Source organism: Myotis myotis, unplaced genomic scaffold (assembly GCF_014108235.1).
Source record: "Myotis myotis isolate mMyoMyo1 unplaced genomic scaffold, mMyoMyo1.p scaffold_m19_p_10, whole genome shotgun sequence".
NCBI classification, from domain to species: Eukaryota; Metazoa; Chordata; class Mammalia; order Chiroptera; family Vespertilionidae; genus Myotis; species Myotis myotis.
This window is the reverse complement of record NW_023416314.1, coordinates 698,561-720,229: the sequence shown is the minus strand read 5'-3', so window position 1 is coordinate 720,229 and position 21,669 is coordinate 698,561. Positions and strand designations below refer to the sequence as shown.

At 41.7% G+C, this 21,669-nt stretch overlaps 1 protein-coding gene across 3 annotated transcripts in view; it reads right to left on the bottom strand.

Annotated features, from left to right (window-relative positions):
• Nucleotides 1–21,452, bottom strand: part of DDX6 (DEAD-box helicase 6) — a 38,130-nt gene extending 16,678 nt beyond the window's left edge. For all 3 annotated transcript variants that reach the window (XM_036324093.1, XM_036324094.1, XM_036324095.1), the window contains exons 1-6: nucleotides 21,340–21,452; nucleotides 18,480–18,951; nucleotides 14,339–14,402; nucleotides 12,562–12,666; nucleotides 3,610–3,739; nucleotides 2,498–2,644 (exon numbers count right to left, since the gene is read on the bottom strand). In XM_036324093.1, coding sequence (XP_036179986.1) covers nucleotides 2,498–2,644; nucleotides 3,610–3,739; nucleotides 12,562–12,666; nucleotides 14,339–14,402; nucleotides 18,480–18,679 — 646 coding nt within the window. In that variant the 5' untranslated portion in view covers nucleotides 18,680–18,951; nucleotides 21,340–21,452. The remainder of the gene's footprint in view (nucleotides 1–2,497; nucleotides 2,645–3,609; nucleotides 3,740–12,561; nucleotides 12,667–14,338; nucleotides 14,403–18,479; nucleotides 18,952–21,339) is intronic.
• Between the last annotated feature and the right edge of the window lie 217 nt (nucleotides 21,453–21,669).

The window sequence follows — 21,669 nt, the reverse complement described above, 5'->3', positions numbered from 1 at the left end:
AGGAACTGTATTTAAAGGGCCAGAAGGTTGAGAACCACTGGTCTAATATATCTGCTAACCACCTATGAAGTCACTTAGGAGCTATCTAGGTTGTCAGATAGTTGTACCTCAGTGCTTGTGTTCAAGTAACATTTATTTTACTTAATTAAATGGCCTCAAGTGAAGAGCGGTGATGCTAGCAATTTGGGGGTGTCAAAGAGAAGTCAGAACATGCTTCCTTTAAGTGAAAATGTGGAAGTTCTCTACATAAGAAAAAAACTGTATGCTGAGTTTGTTAAGGTGTATGATGAGAATCAATCTTCTACCCATGAAACTGTGAAGAAAAAGAAATTTGTGCTAGCTAGTTTTGCTGTCATACCTCAAACTGGGAAACTTAGGACCACTGTACATATAAGTGCTTAGTTAAGATGGAAAAGGCATTAAGTTTATGAGTAGTAGATGTGAACAGAGAAGGGCCAAATTCACATAACTTTTATTACAGTATATTGCTGTAATTGTTCCATTTTATTATGTTACTGTTGTTAATATCTTACCTAATTTATAATGTGTACGTATGTATGTATGTGTGTGTGTGTGTGTGTGTGTGTGTGTGTAGGGTTTGGCACTATCCTAAGTATCAGGCATTCATAGGGGGAGGGGAGGTGTTACAACATATCCCTTGCAGGTAAGGGGGGACTACTGTAGTACAAAGAAACAAAGATTTGTATTTTAGGACATGGATTTCTATTTCATCTTAGGTTGACTAAGATATACTTATTTGTTTCACCTCTACATGGGATAGGCTAACGCAGTGGTCGGCAAACCGCGGCTCGCGAGCCACACGCGGCTCTTTGGCCCCTTGAGTGTGGCTCTTCCACAAAATACCATGTGCGGGCCGCGCACGTACAGTGCGCTTGACACTTCATGGCCCATGCGCAGAAGTCAGTTTTCAGCCTGGGCAAGTCTATTTTGAAGAAGTGGTTGTAACTATAGGTTTAACTAAGACTTAAAACTTTAAGTAAAGTTTATTAAGTTAATTTTAGGGAATGTTGTGGGGTGAAAGAAGATGTAGTGTTGAGGACTGAGAAAGGTATGTTGAGATGGTTGGGACATATAGAGAGGATGAACGAAAGGAGATAGATGAAACAAGTATACAAGATGAGTGTGGATGGGAGAGTTGGAAGGGGTCGAACTCAGCGAATGTACCTCAATCAGATTGAGGACGTTTTTAGCAAAGGCCAGCTTAGGAGTACCCTAATTAAGTTAATAACAATGTACCTACCTATATAGTTAATAAAGGGCATATTTCCTTCTTAGGAAATCCCTAATGAATAATAAAAGGCATAGCAGGCTTCTAATATAGGGGACTGCCTTTCAACTAGAACAATGGTCTTGAGGAAATTGTTACAAGGATCAAATGATATAATCACATAAAATAACTGTGTAGTATGAAGACTATAGTAATTGATCTAATGAAAACCATATTAAAATCTAATATTCTCTGTATAATTTTATAAGATTTCATTCTTGTTTTATCTTTTTTTTCACACAGTAATGTATCATGGAGAACCTTCATAAAAATTAATACCGATCAGCTTCATTCTTTAATGGCTGTGTGGATTCCATTCAGACTATCCTCTAATGTTCAGGCTGTTCCAATTTTTCAGTACTACAAAACCACAATGTAGTGAGCAGCCTTGCATTTGCCCAATTCTTTCTTTAAAGATTCTTGGCCCTAACTGGTTTGGCTCAGTGGACAGAGCGTCGACCTGCGGACTGAAGGGTCCCAGGTTCGATTCTGGTCAGGGGCATGTACCTTGGTTGTGGGCACAACCCCAGTGGGGAGTGTGCAGGAGGCAGCTGATCGATGTATCTCTCTCATCGATGCTTCTAAGTCTCTATCCCTCTCCCTTCCTCTCTGTAAAAAAAAAGATTCTTGAAAATATACATAATTTTGAAATATACCAACTTGCCCACCATAGAGATTGCATTAATTTATACTCCTATATTGTAAGGCAGACTATTTAGCCACAAACTCATGTTATTGGTTACTAATGTGTTTTTGGTCTTGCCAATCAGAAAGGCACAATATCAATTTGCTGTTTTTATTTACATTTTTCATTTTAATTACTGTCAACCTGTCTTTTTTCTTGGATGAAGCTGTCATTTCCTTTATTCATTTTTCTACCGCAATGTTTTCATTCCTTATTAATTCTTGCTTAAATTGATTTTTAAGACACAGAAGAGGGGAGGGAGGGAGGGAAGGAGGAGAGAAGCGCGCGTGCACACATCGATTTCCTGCATTCAGGGATCAAACCCACAACCTAGGTATGTGCCCTAACCGGGAATCAAACCCGCAATCCTTTGGTGCACGATACAACACTCCAACCAACTGAACCACCTGGCCAGGGCCCTTATTAATTTTTAAAAACAATTTTTCATAAGTTATTGAAAGGAAATGCCTGTGTATGAAATTACACTTAGAGAGCTAGGCGACTTTGTATGAGTTATTTCCTACCTGTATCATCAAGCCTCATTATGTCATCACGTAAATTGGTTCCTCCTGTGGTTGCCATCACTTTGGCCCCTCCCATGTGTTTGCTGACCTGGATGCAAATTTGACTGACCTGTAGAGCAAGTTCTCTTGTAGGAACAATCACCATTGCTGAAAAATAACAAGCAACAGAGGAAATAGGAAAAAATAACATATTTTAAGAGTTTAAGAAGCTACAGAAATACTGCTCCTTGCAATCTAGATACTCAGACATATTAAAAAATTAAATCATAATAGGCCTAACCAATTCTAAAAAGTCAAATGAACAAATCTTTAAAAAAACTAAAACAAAAAACCCCTTAGTGATCCAGATATAGACGTTTCCTAAACAATGTTGCTATAAGTCTTGTTCTATTCTCGATTACAAACTTTTAAAGGGTTCTCTATAAATTGGCACCTGCTTAAAGTTTACTAATTTAATATTTCAGTAAGAGACTCACTAGTCTAAACACCCAAATAGGAAACTCTTGCCCCAGGTTCATTTATATCACATGAAAGTAGGTAAATGAAAGATGGGAGAAATTATAATTATAGGTCACAACAGCTGAAAATTAAAACAAAACTGCTTTAAAAGTGAAAACTTAACTCTCTTAGCTTACTCTGTTACAAGCACGGAAGTGTTTCTTCCCTACTGCCTCAGCTTTTAAAATTCCAAAAACGCATGGCTTTAAAGAGAAGGGATTCATGTTTCTATAGGAACCTTGCAGACACACAGCTGCCACAGAAACAATTCAGTTCCGTAGGTTTTTTTCTATTTGTTTATTTTTGTTCATTAGATTCCACATATAAGTAAAATCACAGTTTCATAGTTTTTAAGTAATAACATCCAACAATTTAACTTCTCATGATCTTAGTGTTCCTATCTAGAAGGCAATAGCTTACTTTGCCTATATCAATGGAATATTGTTGAAACTGCATAATATAAAAAAATATTTTGAAAACTATTTAAAGAGTTGTGGGGGGGGGGAAAAGGATAAATACTAATTCCAGATTATGTAAATTCTAACTTAAAAAAATTACCTTCTACATAGCTCCAAGATTTAAACTGTCATTTTTAGTTTAAACAAACAACTAACCTTGTATATTGTCCTTCTTCAGGTCTAGCCGTTCAAGTAAGGGAATGAGGTAGGCACCACTCTTGCCCGTTCCATTTTTTGCTCTAGCTAAGATATCCCTACCAGATAAAGCGATGGGAATGCTCTCCTCCTAAAAGAGACAAGACAATACAAATTACTTGTGAATAAAAACAGCACAGCCTGGCCGGCATGGCTCAGTGTTTGAGTGTCAACCTATGAACCAGGTGGTCACAGTTCGATTCCCAGTCAGGGCACATGCCTGGGTTGCAGGCTTGATTCCCAATGGGGGGTGTGCAGGAGGCAGCCAGTCAATGAAATGATTCTCTCATCATTGATGTTTCTCTCTCTCTCTCCCTCTCCCTTCCTCTCTGAAATCAATAAAAATATATATTTAAAAACAAACCCAAAACAGCACATAAGCAAATTCTTCTCTAAAATACATTGAAGGTATATCTCTTTGGTATTGCTTTAAAGTGTCCTTTATGTTTGCATTTTACAAGAATAAGTAAGTAGAGACCACGTAAATGAGCAAGACCAGTCAGCATCACCATCATTATCAACCAATACTTATTTACTAAAACTGCTCATAGAATATATATTAAATTGCATTCCAATGTAATAAAAACTGTACATGTAAATGTGTATGGCCAAGGAAGCTGAGCATCAACAACAAAGAGAACAAAGAAAGGAGGAACTTGAGCTGACACACACAGAGAGAGAAAAAGCAGAAGACAGTTCACAATTAAAAAACTGGAGAAAAAAATGACCAAAAAATACAAAGCAAACACTATATATGATATTTTAAGACTAATAAGCCAATTTTACAATGAAAACTTGTATCTTGGACAACTTACCCTTGCAAAAAGCAGGAATAGGCTAGAAAAGTCTAACCTCAGGTCCTATTTCATATTTAATAATTAGATCCATAAACCTCCAATATCTGTCTTACAGCTACTCCTCTGTCCTGAAATGTGCTCAAATGGAGAGTCAATTCCAATCCAGTTACCTCAATCCATGGTCACTTGACTGAGAGGGACTCTTATTTTCATATTTAAATTACTGTTATGTGTGTTTTGCAGAAGACAACATTTCCTATTAAATCAGGACAAATTTCCCAGACAATAGCAAAGGAGTCTCAACATTACTAAAAATTAAATACACATATATCTACAGGGAAACTAAAAAGGCAGAACAAGTATAAACAGGGAGGAAGCTGAACATTCCTATTTCTCAAATTAAAGAAATTAGTTTTAATTTTTAAAACTAAAAAGTTAGGTCCAGCCAGTGTGGCTCAGTGGTTGAGTGTCGATCCATGGACTAGGAGGACATGGTTCGATTCCCTGAGGGGGCACATGCCTGGGTTTCGGCAGCTCAGTCCCAAGTGTGGGGCATGCGGGAGGCAGCCAATCAATGATTCTCTCATCATTGATGTTTCTCTCTCTCTCTCTCTCTCTCTCTCTCTCTCTCTCTCTCTCTCTCTCTCTCTCCCCCTTCTCCCTTCCTCTCTGAAATCAATAAAAAATAGACTTAAAAAAGATAAAAACCCAACTAAAAAGTTAGGAAAATAAATTAGGAGAATCATAATCATTATAATAATTAGTTCTTTCTATGCCTAAGCTTATGACCAAAAGAAATCTCTCCAGCACTTTAAAAAAATGTTTAAATATATTTTTATTATAGAAATATCTAAGTCATAAGCATAATGACTTCTATTTCCCACCATGACACTTATTCTACCCAGAACCCAATCACAGGGGTCAGATGGGTTCCGTATGGTCAGAATAACTAGCACAGACACCAGAACTGTGAAAATGGTCTGGTGACAATACTGTTAAATTGTTCCTATAACTAGCAGTAAATAGTCTGCTTATTGTGGTAAAGCAGGTCAAGGAAGAAAATGACTGGAGATCAAACCCGCAACCTTGGTGTATCAGGACAACACTTTAACCCACTGAGCAACTAGGCCAGGGCCTCTTCTATGGTTTTTAAACAGGCCACCTGCACACCATACCCCCCCCCCCCCCAAAAAAAGGGAGGGGGAATGGATAGGGCTAAATGGTCTCCAAGGGTCTTCCAATGATTTTCTGAGCCAGGTCCTTTAAAACTATAAACATTTTTAATGAAGTCAAGCAGGGTAGAATTAATTGGGGGTATCCTAATTCACATTTTGGGTATATCATTTGATTTAGATTGAGGCCACTAACTTCTAAATTCCTCTATTTTCTTTGACAGGGCTCATGCTCTACAGGAACTGTTTAAGGGTAAGACTTTGTAACAAAGTCAGCAAGCTAGTCTGTAGTTAGGATGCACTGGTATTTTGCCTGTATGATGGCCATGATGATTAGTCTGGTAATTCAGCACATCCACACTGTCTCTTACCACTGTTTCCTAGGAAGACCAGGTAATATGAAGCAAGAAAACTCAGATTCAGGCAGCTCTGAAACCAAGAGGAAATAATGTGAAGCTGCCAGAAGAGAAGGAGAAAAGGAAGCTAAAAATTCTTGAAACACTGTGTGCTAGGCACTCTGCTAGGTAGATACCTTACAATATTTATGTCCTTTTAAGTTTGGTACTTTTTGTTTTACAATTTATAAAATGGATCCTCAGAGATTAATTGTTTTGCCCAAGGTCATGAAGCAAGAAATGCTAGAACCAGGACTTGAACTTAAGTCTACAAATAACAACATGTAAGTGAGGATGTGGAGAATTCAAAACCCTCACACACTGCTAGTGGGAATGTATAGCCACTTTGGAAGTCTGACAACTTCTCAACAGGTTATACAGCATTAGCATATGAACCCACAATTCCACTCCCAGAAATATAACCCCCAAAGTGAAAACATCTCCACACAAAACTTGTACATTCATGTTCATAGCAGCACCTATATAATAAAAGCCCAGCAACTATTACGGCAGAACGACTAAAACGACCGGTCGCTATGATGCACCATCTGCAAGGGCCACCACCAGTGCTGCAGCCGAGCCCGAGGGCCCCGGGGCTGGTTGCACAGCCGCCGCCAAGGCGCCGGTAAAGAAGAACGCGAAGGTGGCCAGTGTGAGCGTGCAGCTTAAGATGAAGGCTCTGTGGGACAAATTCAATCAGCTGGGCACCAAGATGATCGTCACCAAGGCTGGCAGGTCAGGGCACCCCTCTCCCCGCTGCAACCCTCCCCATGTGGCACCAGTCTTGGGTAGTAGTGGGCTTTGGCCCGATTCACACGAGCAAGACAGAGAAGTGGGGTGGGGGGTGCAGCCGGGCAACCTGTGAGTCCAGCTCCTTCGCTCTCCGAGTCCCGGCTCTAGCGAAAGCCGCCTGGCGTGGGCCGGAAGGTATTGCTCAGGAGGCCAGGAAGGTGGGTGAGAGAAGCCTGTGGACCTGCCGCCTGACCAGCAGCCCAGGACCGGGCACTGCCAGAAATGGGCCGGCTCAGGGCACACCAAGCTTGGGGGGAAGGCAGCTGCCTGTAAGGGACCTTGCCACCAGCCGGCTCCCCATGAATCCCACCTCAAAGGAAGCTTGGTCTGTGGTTCCTTAGTTCAGTCTATCCTGGCTAAAGAGGAGCAGTTGGGCACATTTTAGGGGAGAATTAAGACTCTAAAACAGTATCTTCTGTTCCGTGGAGATGGCTACCCAGTTGTGTTAGGCCTAAACTCCGGGTGATTGTGGGGCCTGGCTCTGCCACTGGGGCCTGCATTTTCCAAATGGCCTGTATTTGTTGTAAGGGCCCCAAAAGAAGAAGGAGAACAAGTTTTTCGAAGCAATGGATTTGACCAACAGACGAAGGCGAGTGCCAGGCTGTGTCTAATGTACACACAGAGACACTAGCTGAGTCTGCCTGGCCAGAGGGAGCTCAGGGCCTGTTTGCAGAGCCTTCTGGTGGTTTCTGTTTCCTTGCTGAGGCTGTCCTCCCTGGGAAGCCTGGGGTCCATGCTCAGCTCCAGCTCAGTGGGTCTTCTCCAGGCCCCTCCCCCTGGCCGCCCTGCCCCCAATCGGCCCCCCACCCCAATGGGGGGCAGTGCCAGCCAGCCTGGCCCAATTGGGGCGGGCCAGCAGGACCCCACCTGTGTAGGAATTCACGTACCAGGCCTCTAGTTATTCATAATAGCTAACAGTGCAAACAACCCTACCAACTGATGAGTGGATAAACCAAATGTGGTATAGCCATACAATGGAACATTACTCAACAGAAAGGAATAAAGTTTTGATATATGTCACAACGTGAATGACCCATAAGGAAGTATGATATGCCAAAAGAGCTAGCCACAGGAGACCATATATTGTATAATTCTATTTATAGGAAATGTCTAGAATTTGTAAATCATGCTATTGAGACAGAAAGTAGATTAGTGGCTGCTTAGAGCTAAGAGAAAATGAGGAGAGACTGTTAAAGGACTTTCTGAGTGGTTCTCAACCTTCCTAATGCTGCGACCCTTTAATACGGTTCCTCATGTTGTGGTGACCCCCAACCATAAAATTACTTTCATTGCTACTTCATAACTGTAATTTTGCTACTGTTATGAATCGTAATGTAAATATCTGATATGCAGGATGTATCTTCATTGTTCGCGACCCACAGGTTGAGAACCGCTGGTTAGGGTGATGAAAATGTTCTAAAACTGATTGTAGTATTGCTTGCACAACTGTGAATACACTAAAAACCATTGAATTGTATGATATTTGAGTTATATTTAATTTAGCCCAACAATCCCACAACCTTAGGTCTGATGATGGCAGAATCATGCCACCTTAGTTCGCCAAGTCCATGATCCTCTGTAAGGTCTAGGAACTGATCCAATCTCTCTCTCTCTCTATAAAAGCCTAAGCGACCATTACGACCTAACGACCAGTCAACCAGTCACTATGATGCACACTGACCACCAAGAGGCAGACACTCAACGCAGGAACTGCCTGCCCCCTGGTGGTCAGTGTGCTCCCACAGCCAACCTCCCATTGGTCCCTCCCCACAGCCCCCCGGCCGTACACCAAGCCGAGTGAGAGAGAGACATATATAGACATATGTATCTATATATAAATATATATAGATATGTAGATATATAGAGATATAAAGATATAGATATTGGATGTATTTTTGTTACGTTAGTATCCATTTCCCTTTCTTAGTAGAACCCTAGCTTCCTTCTGAGATATTATATCTCCCCTACCCAATATATCCATAGTCTAGCCAACCTCCTTAGTCATATGGTAGACACTGGCATTGCTGTGTTTTCCACAAATTCTCAGGCAAAATAATAGTGAAGAAAAAGACAATGTGAATGGTAGTCTCAGGTATCTAATACTTTGGCTAAGTGGCTGGAGAATTAATTGCCTATATGCTATACTAGGGGTGGGCAAACTTTTTGACTCGAGGGCCACAATGGGTTCTTAAACTGGACCGGAGGGCTAGAACAAAAGCATGGATGGAGTGTTTGTGTGAACTAATATAAATTCAAAGTAAACATCATTACATAAAAGGGTACGGTCTTTTTTTTTTTTTTTAGTTTTATTCATTTCAAACGGGCCATAGTTTGCCCACGGCTGTGCTATACCAACACTGAGAATGCAAATAACAAAATCAATTTTAAAATTTAATACAAAGGTGGGAAACAGAACCCAGCAAGGGTCTGCTAAATGAACCAATAAATAAAACTGTTATATGGAACAATAACCCATAATATTTCTTCTGCATTTATCACATACTAGGCACTGTATTAAGCATACTAACATTCATCATCTCACTGAATTTTCACAATAGCCCTATGGTATATGCTATATCAATTTTATAGGTTAGCAAACCAGGGCTTAGGAAGATATCTCAAACAATCAACTAAAAAAGCAGTAGCGTTGGGATTCAACCTGGGCAGCCTGCTTGCAAATCTAGTGTTCTTAGCCAGTTCTCTAAGCAGTTTAGACCAAGTTCGCCTGCCAACATATGTTAACCATAATTTCAAAGCTTTCTACATGGCTTTTTGAGGGCCTGTTTCCTGCATGCACCTTGCTAAGTACCAGAGATACAAAGTTGAATGACTAGACCCTACAGAAGAGTTCTCAGAACACTTTTTTATCCGTACAGATAAAATACATTCACATGAACTACAGTAGGTCCTCAGGTTACATCGGAGATCTGTGCCTACGGTGCGCCGTAATGGGAAATGCTATTTTCGCCATAAGTCGGAACCCACCTACATAAGCACCTATGTCACTCACATGGAGCACAGACACAGCAGTAATGAAGTGAAACAGTAAAAAAAAATTTAAAAGAAATAACAATTCCTGACCTTTACTTATGGTAAATAAATAATAAAAAACATAAAATACATATGTCGAAATGACGGAACTTTTTTTTTTATATAAATAAATGGGAGATGGCGATGTAACCACGAGATGATGTATGCCGAGTCTGTCTGTACATTACAGAAAAGTAGTTTACATATTTTTAATATCCACATTCACACTGCCTATCTAATTATGTATAACCTTATCTTGATACTTTCTCTAGCCATAATAAACTTCTTTTGGTTTGTCCACTAAGGCACACTTTCACCCCTAGACAATCACTAGCCTAGTGTTCTGTGCTTAGAACATGGATCAATTCTTCTTCCAGGTTGGTTCCATCTTCCTCAAATGGCTACATATTTGTGCAATTTCAAGTAGAAAGTAGTATTACACTAAATTATCTGTACAATTAGCTTCACAGACTGTGAAGGCAGGAACGCTCTCTGCCTTTTCAACACAACATCCTGCACCTAACACTTTCTAGGTCACTCAATGTTTGCTTAATGAAAAAGTGCTCAATGATGTCATAGGGGATTGTCCTTAAAGGCTAGATGCAACACTTTTAAGTTACATAAAGAGAACAGTCGTTTATCAAATCTGCATATGTACACTGCATGTTTATGTCTACATATATCCATGTACATGCATGCATACATACTGTATATTCCCTTGCTCTTTCCACTGAAAGGGCCAAGGAGCAAAGAGTGCACCTAGTGTTCAGATGTTGGCCTCTAACCCTATTCCCCACTAATTGGAACGGGGGCTGGGGAAAAATGGCTGATTCCAAGGCTGGGGCAGGGTAGGTACAGATAAGCTTCATGATATGCCAAAAACGAAGTGCTCAAGAAAAATGGAGGGAGGAACGGGTGAAGAGGTGGAGCATAAAGGATTTTTTAGGACAGCGAAACAACTCTGTATGATACCATAATGGTGGATATATGTCATTATACATTTGTTCAAACTCATAGAATGTACAACACCAAGAGTGAATCTTAAGGTAAACTGCAGACTTTGGATGATACATGTCAATGTAAGTCATCAGTTGTAACAAATGTATCACAACGTATAACTCTTGCAGAGAATACTGATAATGGGGGGGGGGGGGTTGCTATGCATAAGTGGGGACAGGAGTATATGGGAAATCTCTATCTTCCAGTTCAATTGCTATGAGCTGAAAACTGCTCTAAAAATAGTCTATCCATGGCGGGGGTGGGATGGGCTGGGGGGGTAGATGGGGCGAAAAGGGGACATATGCAATACTTTCAATACTAAAGACTAAAAAAAAGAAAGAAACCTGATAAAAATAAAATTTAAAAAATAAAAATTATCTGAAAAAGAAAAGGGGGCATGTTACAAAACAACCTCGAAGGAGCTCATACTACCCAAATCTGGGAATTTGAGCACAAAAATATCATTGGGGGAAAAAAAGAATTCATGATTCCATAATGATTTTATACACACACACACACACACACACACACACGCACACACACACACACTAGAGGCCCGATGCACGAAATTCGTGCAAGAGCTCGGCCCTCACAGCTCCAGCTACCTTGGCCCATCGCGGTCCCGCCCACTGGTCGTTCCGGCGTCCGGTCTAATTAGCATATTAGCTCTTTATTATATATGATATGCATAAGGAGGAGATAGGGAAGGCTCTTTAAAAAGCCAAAGGAGTCCTAGAGTTGGAAACTCATTATAATCCAACAAAGATAGGATCAATGGATGCTAAGACTAGGAGAAACTTTGATGAAGAGTAGGATCTCTGCATGATCTTAAAGTGATCTCTACAGATGCTTATTAATTCCAAGATAGGAAAAAAGCTGCAATTATACAGTAGAAAAATCAGAGGCCACTTTGACAGGGTAGTCAAAATTAAAATCATCAATGAGAAATAGACAGGCATTGTGCACACCTCCACGTGATACCCTGAGAAGGCCACAGCATGATTTCTATAGTATTTTGGCTAAGAATGTATTAACTTTAATCACACAGAAACATGAGACAAACCCAGAATGAGGAATGTTCTGTTTTAAAAAGGGTACTATATTTTTTAATATATCTATATCATAAAAGACTAAAACAGACTAGGGAAATGCTGAAAGGAGGTTAGAGAGATATAACTATATGCAATACTCAATCCTAAGATGGATTCTATACCAAGGAGGAAAAAAAATGCTAAAAAGGACATTTTCGTGTCAATTAAAAATTAGATAGAAATATTGTATTAATGCTGACTTGACTGCAGATAACTATATTGTGGTTATACTAGAGGCCCAGTGCATGGCCAGGGGCTGGCGGGGAGCTTGGCTGTGGGAATGCACTGACCACCAGGGGGCAGCTCCTGCATTGAGTATCTGCCTCTGGGTGGTCAATGAGAGTCATAGTGATTGGTTGACTGGTCGTTTGGTTGTAATGGTCGCTTAGGCTTTTATATATATAGATATAACATAGTATTTCTACTCTTAGGAAACACTGAAATATTTAGAGGTGATGGCCATGATTTTGTAACTTACTCTTAAAAGGTTTGGGGGGGGAAAAGGTTCGGAAAACGAGTGCATATATGTGTGGGTGTGTACACACAAGAGAAATATTCATTTTATCATCCCCATAGATAATAAGTATGTAATTCTTCACTCATAACATTATACACGTGATAAAAAGGGGAAACATACCTGAATAGGAGATGGCTTTTCCCAGCCCATTTCAAAAATTCCCATCAGTAACTCCCGCTTTAAACAGTAATCTTCAAACTCATTTCCTTTTGTGGAGGTTACATCCTAGTCAAGCAAACAAAACAGTAATAAAAGAATAAAGCACAACTGTGTTCGTTAGTTAGCATGCTTAAGAAAGTTTGTCTGAGAAACTAATTCTTTATCTCTCCCATTTAAGATATAAATATATGCAGATTAGCAGATTAGCTCTGTCCTGATCTGTACTTCAACTATTCCTGAAGAATAATCACTCTCTAACAGACACAAGTCATTTAAAAACTGTGTTTGGAGGAAAGGCCACTCTGTGGTCATATTCTTCTAAGGAACAGCTGGAATACTGTAAGAATCATGCTGTGAAATTAAAATCGAATATGAAATCAAACCCTAGTTAACCACTCACTGCCTACAATAGCCTAGTCAAAATCAGGGCTTCTCAAGCTCAGCAATGTTGACTTTTGGGCCAGAAAATTCACTGCTGTGAGGGGCTGTCTTGTAGCCTTTCCCCAGCTGTGATAACCAGAAATGTTTGTAGCTATTGCTAAATATCCCTTGGTTGAAAATACTGGGCTAAGAGAATTAACCATTTGCAACTTCCATTTTCTCATCCATAAAATGGAGATAACACCTGGCCTCAATCTTACTGAACAAAAGAGAATATGCCTTGAAAACTATCCTATATAATAAAAGCGTCATATGCAAATTGTCCCCTCGACTGGGAGTATGACTGCATGCTATGACATGCACTGACCACCAGGGGGTGGTGTGGAACATGGCAGGCATTGGCAACACGACGCTGGCAGCGGGCAGCAGTGGAGGCGCTGCCAGCCCTGATGGGCCTCCGACAAGAGCAGGACCGTGGCAGGATGGTGGAGCAGATTAGCGGGTGGCGCCAGGCCAGGCAGGGGTGAGTGGGCCCCGAATGCCCCACAGACAGTGACTAGCGGTGGTGGAGGGCCCGATGACTTAGGGGAAGGGGGCATACAGGAGCCTGGGTGCTGCCCAAAGCCCAGAGGTCAGCTGGGACCTGCCCTTCCACGCCAGATGCTTGCATTTCGATCGCCGGCCAGGCCTAGGGACTGCACCCATGCACAAATTTCATGCACTGGGCTTCTAGTTATTCCATAAATTAGAAAAGTATACATACATATAAATATTAATATGTAGATACACATTTTAATATAATTCCTCCAAATAGTGAAAATTCTTGGCAATTCATCACATTGTCTACATCAGTGATGGCGAACCTATGACACACGTGTCAGAGGTGACACACGAACTCATTTTTTTGGTTGATTTTTCTTTGTTAAATGGCATTTAAATATATAAAATAAATATCAAAAATATAAGTCTTTGTTTTACTATGGTTGCAAATATCAAAAAATTTCTCTATGTGACACGGCATGAGAGTTAAGTTAGGGTTTTTCAAAATGCTGACACGCCGAGCTCAAAAGGTTCACCATCACTGGTCTACACAATTTCAACCATTTCAACTTAAGAGTGAACACATAGTATCCATTATTATTAACTAACTAGAGGCCTGGTGATGAATTCGTGCACGGGTGGGGTCTGGCCCGATTGGGCCAGAGGGAGGGGACGCAGGAGGTTGGCCAGCTGGCCTGTCCCCTGGTCAAACTCCCAGTCGAGGGGACAATTTGCATATTCGCCTTTTATTATATAGAAATTATTTCACTTTTGGAGTTTCCACACCATCTTAAGTTAAATTTTACAACCAACTTACCGAAGTTTTGATTCTTAGATCCTTTGGAGGGAGTTTTAAAGTCTTTTTCCAGTCATCACCAGGTCTAGAGAGAATGTAGTAAAATTGAAGTATCAGAATTCATAGCATCATATTCTAATACAAAGATAATTCATCTCAATTATAATTAAGTTATAAAAAGCACAGTAAGTTTAATACATTGCCATTTACTTAAGAATATAGTTAACAGCTCTGGCCCGTGTGGCCCAACTGGTTGGAGAGCATCATCTCACACACCAAAAGGTGGTGGGTTCAATTTCTGGTTGGGTGCCTGTGGGAGGCAACAGATCAATGTCTCTCTTGCATCAATATTTCTCCCCTACCGCCCCCTCTAGAATCAATAAAAAAAATCTAATATGTATATATAAAGAATATAGTTTAACAGAGATAAACATATCATGTATGTGTTTTAAGCTAGTTACCAATATTAAAAAATTAGAAGATTTTGTGTAAAAGTCCAGATTCTGGCTTTTCCTGTAAAACTGGAAGCTTTAGCAACATTGGTTCCAAATTTCTGCACGGTGATAGTTCGACAGAGCTTGGTAACTGAGTTAAAAATCAAGCAGCTGACCCTTTAAAGAGGGCAAGTATCTTCTCATCTGGCACAGGCATCTGAGTTGGTAACTTCTGGATACTAGTTAAACCAAGGACTCCAGCCCAGTTGGCATGGCTCAGTGGTTGAGCATCCACCTATGAACCAGGAGGTCATGGTTTGATTCCCAGTCAGGGCACATGCCTCGGTGCGGGCTCAATTCCTAGCGTGGGTCGTGCAGGAGGCAGCCGATCAATGATTTTCTCTCACCATTAATGTTTCTTTCTCTCTCTCCCTCTTCCTCTATGAATTAAAACAAAATACACATAAAAAAACCACACCAGACTCCAAAGTTTCACCCCTGACCCCACCACTTATTTTTTGACTGTGCAGCAGTTACTTTTCCAAGTTTCCATTGTCATATATACAACGGGTTAAGAATTATACAAGGCCCTGACCGGTTTGGCTCGCTGGATAGAGCATCGGCCTGCAGACTGAAGGGTCCCAGGTTTGATTCCGGTCAAGGGCATGTGCCTGGGTTGTGGGCTCGATCCCCAGTGGGGGCTTGCACGAGGCAGCCGATCAATGATTCTCTCTCATCATTGATGTTTCTATCTCTCTCTCCCTCTTCCTACCTCTCTGAAATCAGTAAAAACACATTTTTTTAAAAAAGAATTAGATAATTTACATAAAGCAATCAGCACAGTGTTGGGCTCGGTCCCCGGTGGGGGAGGCCTGCGGGGGGGACGGCCAATTGGTGATTCTCTCTGACACTCATGTTTCTGTCTCTCCTTCCTCTGAAATCAATAAAAATATAAAAACAAAAAACTCCTTTAAAAAAAAAAGAAAAAAGAAAAAAAAGAACTCAATATTATCTGTTAATGAACATCTCTCTTAATCTTTTTTACCAGCTATGCTTTAAACCAATGGTTGCCAACCTTTCAAACCTCGTGGACCACCGGTTGGCGACCGCTGCTCCAAAGGTTTCCTTAAACCAGTGGTTGGTGACTGCTGCTTTAAAGTATGAAAACAGTTAAAACACAAGGAAAATATAATTTTTTATTTTTTTTATTTTTTATTTTTTTTTTAATATATTTTATTGATTTTCTACAGAGAAGAAGGGAGAGGGATAGAAAGTCAGAAACATCGATGAGAGAGATCGATCAGCTGCCTCCTGCACTCCCCCCAGTGGGGACGTGCCCGCAACCACGGTACATGCCCTTGACCGGAATCGAACCCGGGACCCTTGAGTCCGCAGGCCGACGCTCTATCCACTGAGCCAAACCGGTTCGGCGGAAAATATAATTTTTTAAATCTCTTTTAGGTCAGGCAAAAACCTCTACTATAATATCCAAAGCATCTAATAGAAAAAAAAATTGGCAATAAGGCAAACAGTACTTTTCAACAGCGTTGTCTTTAAAATAAATAAGTTTTGCCCTGGCTGGTTTCGCTCAGTGGATAGAACGTCGGACTGTGGACTGAAGGTTCCTGGGTTCGATTCCGGTCAAGGGCACATGCCCGGGTTGCAGGCTTGATCCCCAGTAGAGGGTGTGCAAGAGGCAGCCAATCAATGAGTCTCTGTCATCACTGATGCTTCTATCTCTCTCTCCCTCTCCCCTCCTCTCTGAAATAAATAAAAATAAGAAAATATATTTTTTAAAAATAAGTTTTGCCCTGGCTGGTGTGGTTCAGTGGTCAGAGCTTCACTCCAGGGGTCACTTGTTTGATTTCTGGTCAAGGGCACATACTGGATTAGGGGTTCACTCGCCATCTCTGGTAGGGGCGTGTGCTAGAGGCAACCAATCGACTGATGTTTCTCTTTCTCTCTCCCTCTCTCCCTCTCACCCTCCCTCCTTTCCACTCTCTAATAGCAATGGGGGGAAAACATATGTAATAATACGTTTTCATTATAGCCACTCATAATCAGAGCCTCCAAAACATTTCGAGTCTTGATTTAGAAAGATGAACCCTTATTTTACTTAAAGCTAGGCCCCACATAATCAAAGACACTCTAACAAAGGCAACTATTTGCTACCACTTCCAAGGGTATGAAAGCCTTCTACCTCAACCTACACCACAGCAGTTTCTAAGCAAAAACCGTCACCTGAACATCCTAGCAGGCCAGCCTACCACACTGTCAAATTCAACAGTGAATAAAAGCACAGAGGGTACAATGCAAAATCTGTCCACAAGGAATTTATAAACCAAACTACTTAAAATAAGAAAATAGTGATAGCACTAAGTATTAGAAGAGTTCTGAACAGCTGATGGGATCTAGAAGCCTTCATGGAAGAGATGACACTTGAACTATGATTTAAAGAAGCCAAAGAATTGAAAAGAAACCATTAACCCTAGGAAAAGCAAAAGTAAAGTCCACTGTTGTCACTAATTAGAATTTAAGTAGAAAACACTCCCATAATAAAATAACATAGATTTACGTTTCTGTTTTTAAGGAATAAAAATAGCCTAAATTTTGCTAGCCTATTCATAGTTTATCAAGACAAACTACAATTCAGAAAATATTCTAATTAAAGCATTCACCTTAAAAATAATAGAATATGCATTAATGACAATTCTCCCAGTGACCAAATCAATTCTATTGGAAATTCTTATAGGTCCCTAGTGAACCACATAGCAGGGACCATCTATATGATATGCTGGTATCTTACAGAAGCTATTTTTCTTTAGGGAGTGAGTCTTAAGCATGAAAGAATCTGGATTATAACACAAAATACTTTAGTTCAGTGAACCCGTTTCATCATCTTAGAAGATTTCTAGAAGTTAAATCAACTATATGGCTAGATTCTTAACAAAGCCAAACCTCAAATGGGTCAAGTTTAAATGTTAATTTTCTATTAACTGAATCTTCAGAGCGATATTTACCATTCAAATAATGTATAGTGAACACTTAAAAAATGGCAGCCTACAATCTTCCAGATTTCAAAGAAAACACATTCTGTAGTCAGATGAGGCTCTTAAATTTTTAGTCAACTAGGGGAATTGGGGCTATTCAGAGATGTGTTTCCCAGAGTTCAAAATCCTGAGATTCTATGATATTTGACTGCGTGTTATTTTGTGTGTGTGTGTGTGTGTGTGTGTGTGTGTGTGTGTAACAGGAGAAAGCTTATAAAACAAAAAATTTTAAGCAAAGTCGCATGAACTGAAAAAAAAAGTTATGGGTAAATTTTTATGAGTACATTTGGAAGTAAGAAGGCTGGGCAAGTCCTTAAATTTGAAACTTGAAATTGACTTTAAATGTCATTTAAACTAGGATATACAGTTATACTATGGAAAAATCATACTGACAAAAATAAGATGAATCTGAGCTAATTATGAAAACTATCAATGTTTAAAATAGAACCTATACAAAATTAATATATATCATCTGTACCTATATTCATTACTTAATAAACCCCCATTAGTTATGACAGAAATACATTATTCTATTGCAAATACCTACTGGCCATAAAACAAAGTCATCTGTCCTCTGCAATCAAAACGGTTAAAGTATACATAGAGTAGTCCTTAACAAAGTAATAGAAAGAAATCTCCTTGGTCCCCCCACGTACGTTTATTTGTTCTCACACTTACTTAATAGTGGTGGTCATACTCTGTGCTTGCTGCTGAGTGCCATTATTGATTGTGTTGGTGTTTTTCAGTTGGTTCATCTGTTGCTGTGTTGGTGTGCCCCCTCCTCCGGGGCCACCACTGGGCTTCACAGGGCCCCTCAGCTGACCATTTTGACTGGATAGACCCATTATAACAGGGTTCTCTGTTCTGGCCGTGCTCATGCTGTATTAAATGTACAGATGTCTCTTCCAAACTTCAAAACTTTTGAAAGTCAGTAGAGAAACTGTAATACAGTTTATTAGGCTCTCCAAAATGAAGAGATAAATATAAGTCTTGCTCAATATTGAGTCCTTTATTGCAATGCAGGCAAGCACCTGTAAGTCTCTGAATAGTAAGCAGCAGTAACTTGCTCTCATGCACCGAATCAACTTTTTATATTTTTAAAGGCTCTCTAACGAGGTTTGGTTATATATCTGAATTCACTCACTTCAATCTGAAACAAAGAAAAAGTTAAGTTAGCAAACACAGGAAGGTTATAAAAAACTGTTTCCCCTAACACTTTTTTAAAAATTAAGAATACAACTGCACTTAGATCGCATCATTAGCCAGGCTAATAGAGACACAAAAAGATGAACTGCACACAAAACCAAACCCACAATGAAATCAATCTCAAACATTTTAAATTGTCAGTTCAAAGCAACCCAAAGAATACTAGTATAAAGATACTGTAATTAAATTTGCAATAGTTCGCAAATGACAATCTCTTCCCTTCAGTTTCCTCCCTGAATGTTCTAAAAGTCAATGATTCATTCCACTTAATTGCATCACAACTCCAATAAGTATCTCACAACTTAACTATAGTAAATCTACATATGTACAAAGCAAGACAAATTTCTTCTATTTCTGACAGCAACTGAGAATCCTCCAAGAGCTTTATAAGCTTTTGACTTAACTTTATGCTTTTAGAAATATAAAACCCATTTGTAACCTTATGAATTTCAAGTGTAGAAATTAAACTTTGTGAAGAAAAATGCATTTTCCTTAAGTTCTTATCCTTTAAAACAGTAGCTGAAGCGGAATATAGACATGTCTACATGTCAAAATCTTTTGCTTGAAAACAGCCAAGAATTTGAATACTAAAAAACTGTTAGCCGGGCTGGTGTGGCTCAGTTGTTGAGCGCGGCATCAGAACCAGAAGGTCATGATTCAATCAATTCGTGTCCCAGGCACATGCTAGCGCTGGGGCTGATCCCCAGTAGAGGGCTTGCAGGAACAGCCTTTTGATTTTCATTATTGATGCTTCTCTCCCTTTCCCTTCCTTTCTGAAATCTATAAAAAATATATAAAGTGGTTAACTTCCTCCATTTTTAATTATTCCCAAAACCGAATGCATATTTTAAAATGGAGTGAATAAAAACTCTACAAAGGCCAGACAGAAAGTAAATGCCTACTCTGTTGGGTTTGTTCCTTTTTACCTCCTTTACATTCCTTACCCAAAATACACAAGCTTATTAATTAGTGTTGTTTTTGTCATATACCACGGCTTCTCAAACAACATTTTTCTAAAATACTTATGCCTTAAAAAAAGAAAGAAAAGTTGCTCACAAGCAAATCCTGATGATCACAAACACAAAGAGGTATTATTTCAAAGTCTCCCAGAATCTGATTCACTTCTTAGGCAGATGGTGGTTAACAGTTACCTAGTTTCTGTTCCAGGCAGTGAATGGTATCCTACATTGACAGGTTGCTATTATGATCAACAATATCAGTAGTTCGCACTGAAAACGTGTCTGCGAAGTACTGAGAGGATGAAGAGGGCAACTTCCAAAGACTAAGTGTGATCATTACCACCCATCATGGATGTGAAAGATTTCAGATCCAAGTGTGCGAACTGCGTCCCCTTAAATAAAACTGAAACTTGCACTGAGCACCGTCTCAGAAACGGAAATGTTCCTCCTACCCCTTCCCAGCTTCGATTTGCAACATTTTCAAAAGTTCGAAGGAAACGTGGACTGGCCGGGAGGAGCCCACGCCGAGCTGATTACAGCACTTCCCGGCTGTGGCTGGCAATTGACAGTTTTCTCCCCAAACACGCCCGTCGTCCCCGACGCAGGCTCCCCGAGGCGGCCTGCGAGCCGCACCGACGGGTTTCTCCGTGAAGAGGGGAAAGGGGGGTCAGCAAGCAGGAAGGAAAGACACGAGCCAAGGATGTGAGCCCCGTCTTTGTAAGAGAATAATTCAATTATTTCTTGCTCTCCCCGTCCCCCTCCCCGAAACACCCACAGCCCAAGTCAGCGCCCTGTGAACATAAACACAAAAGGTTGGGGCCCCGCAATCCTATCTGCGCAACAAGCGCAGGGACCGAACCAGCTCCGTGGGTAGGAAACAATATGGAGTTGCCTGAGGCCCCAAAGAGAAACCTTAGCCAAAAGCCCCGCTTCCTCCACGACTCGGGGGCGCCAGCACCCCCCTCTCGCTACGACCCACAAGGCCCGAGTCCAGTCCAGCAGCTGCCGGTCCCTTCCCCGCCGAGCCCTCGGCACTGCACCCCCGCCGCCCCCGGAGGCTGCCTCGTACCCGGTCACCTCCACCGCGGCCCGGGGTCCTGCCGCCCCACGACCCTCGTTCCCCCGCTCCTGGAAAGCGCCTCCGAACCCGTGGCCCGCTCCTTCCACGGACCCCGCCGCACGACATCCGTACCCGACTCCTCTCAGGCGCCCGACCCACAGCTGCCGCCTGCCTTCCTCCCCTGGGCCCGTCCAGGCCTCAGGCCGCCGCCTCTGGGCGCCCCACGCCGGCGACGGCCTCCCCGCAGCCCCGACTGCGCCGCCGACCTTGCCCCCGCCCTTCACCCAACTCCCCGGCTCGGCCCGAGTCCTACCGCCGAGGCCGCTCCGCTCGCACCCTCGGCCCTTTATTGTTGACTCGAAGCTCCCAAAATGGCGGCGCTCCTTCCACCTCGGCTCCAGCGCCCGCCCCGCCCGCCGCGCCGCCGCCGGCCCCGCCCCGCGCCGCCGCCGGCCCGCCCGCGCCGCCCGCCCCGCGCCGCCCGCGCCGCCCCGCCCCGCGCCGCCCCGCCCGGCCAGCCCTCAGGCCCCGCCCCGCGCCGCCCCGCCCGGCCAGCCCTCAGGCCCCGCCCCGCGCCGCCGCAGGCCCCGCCCCGCCCGGCCCGGCCAGCCCCCAGGCTCCGCCCCGCGCCGCCCCGCCCGGC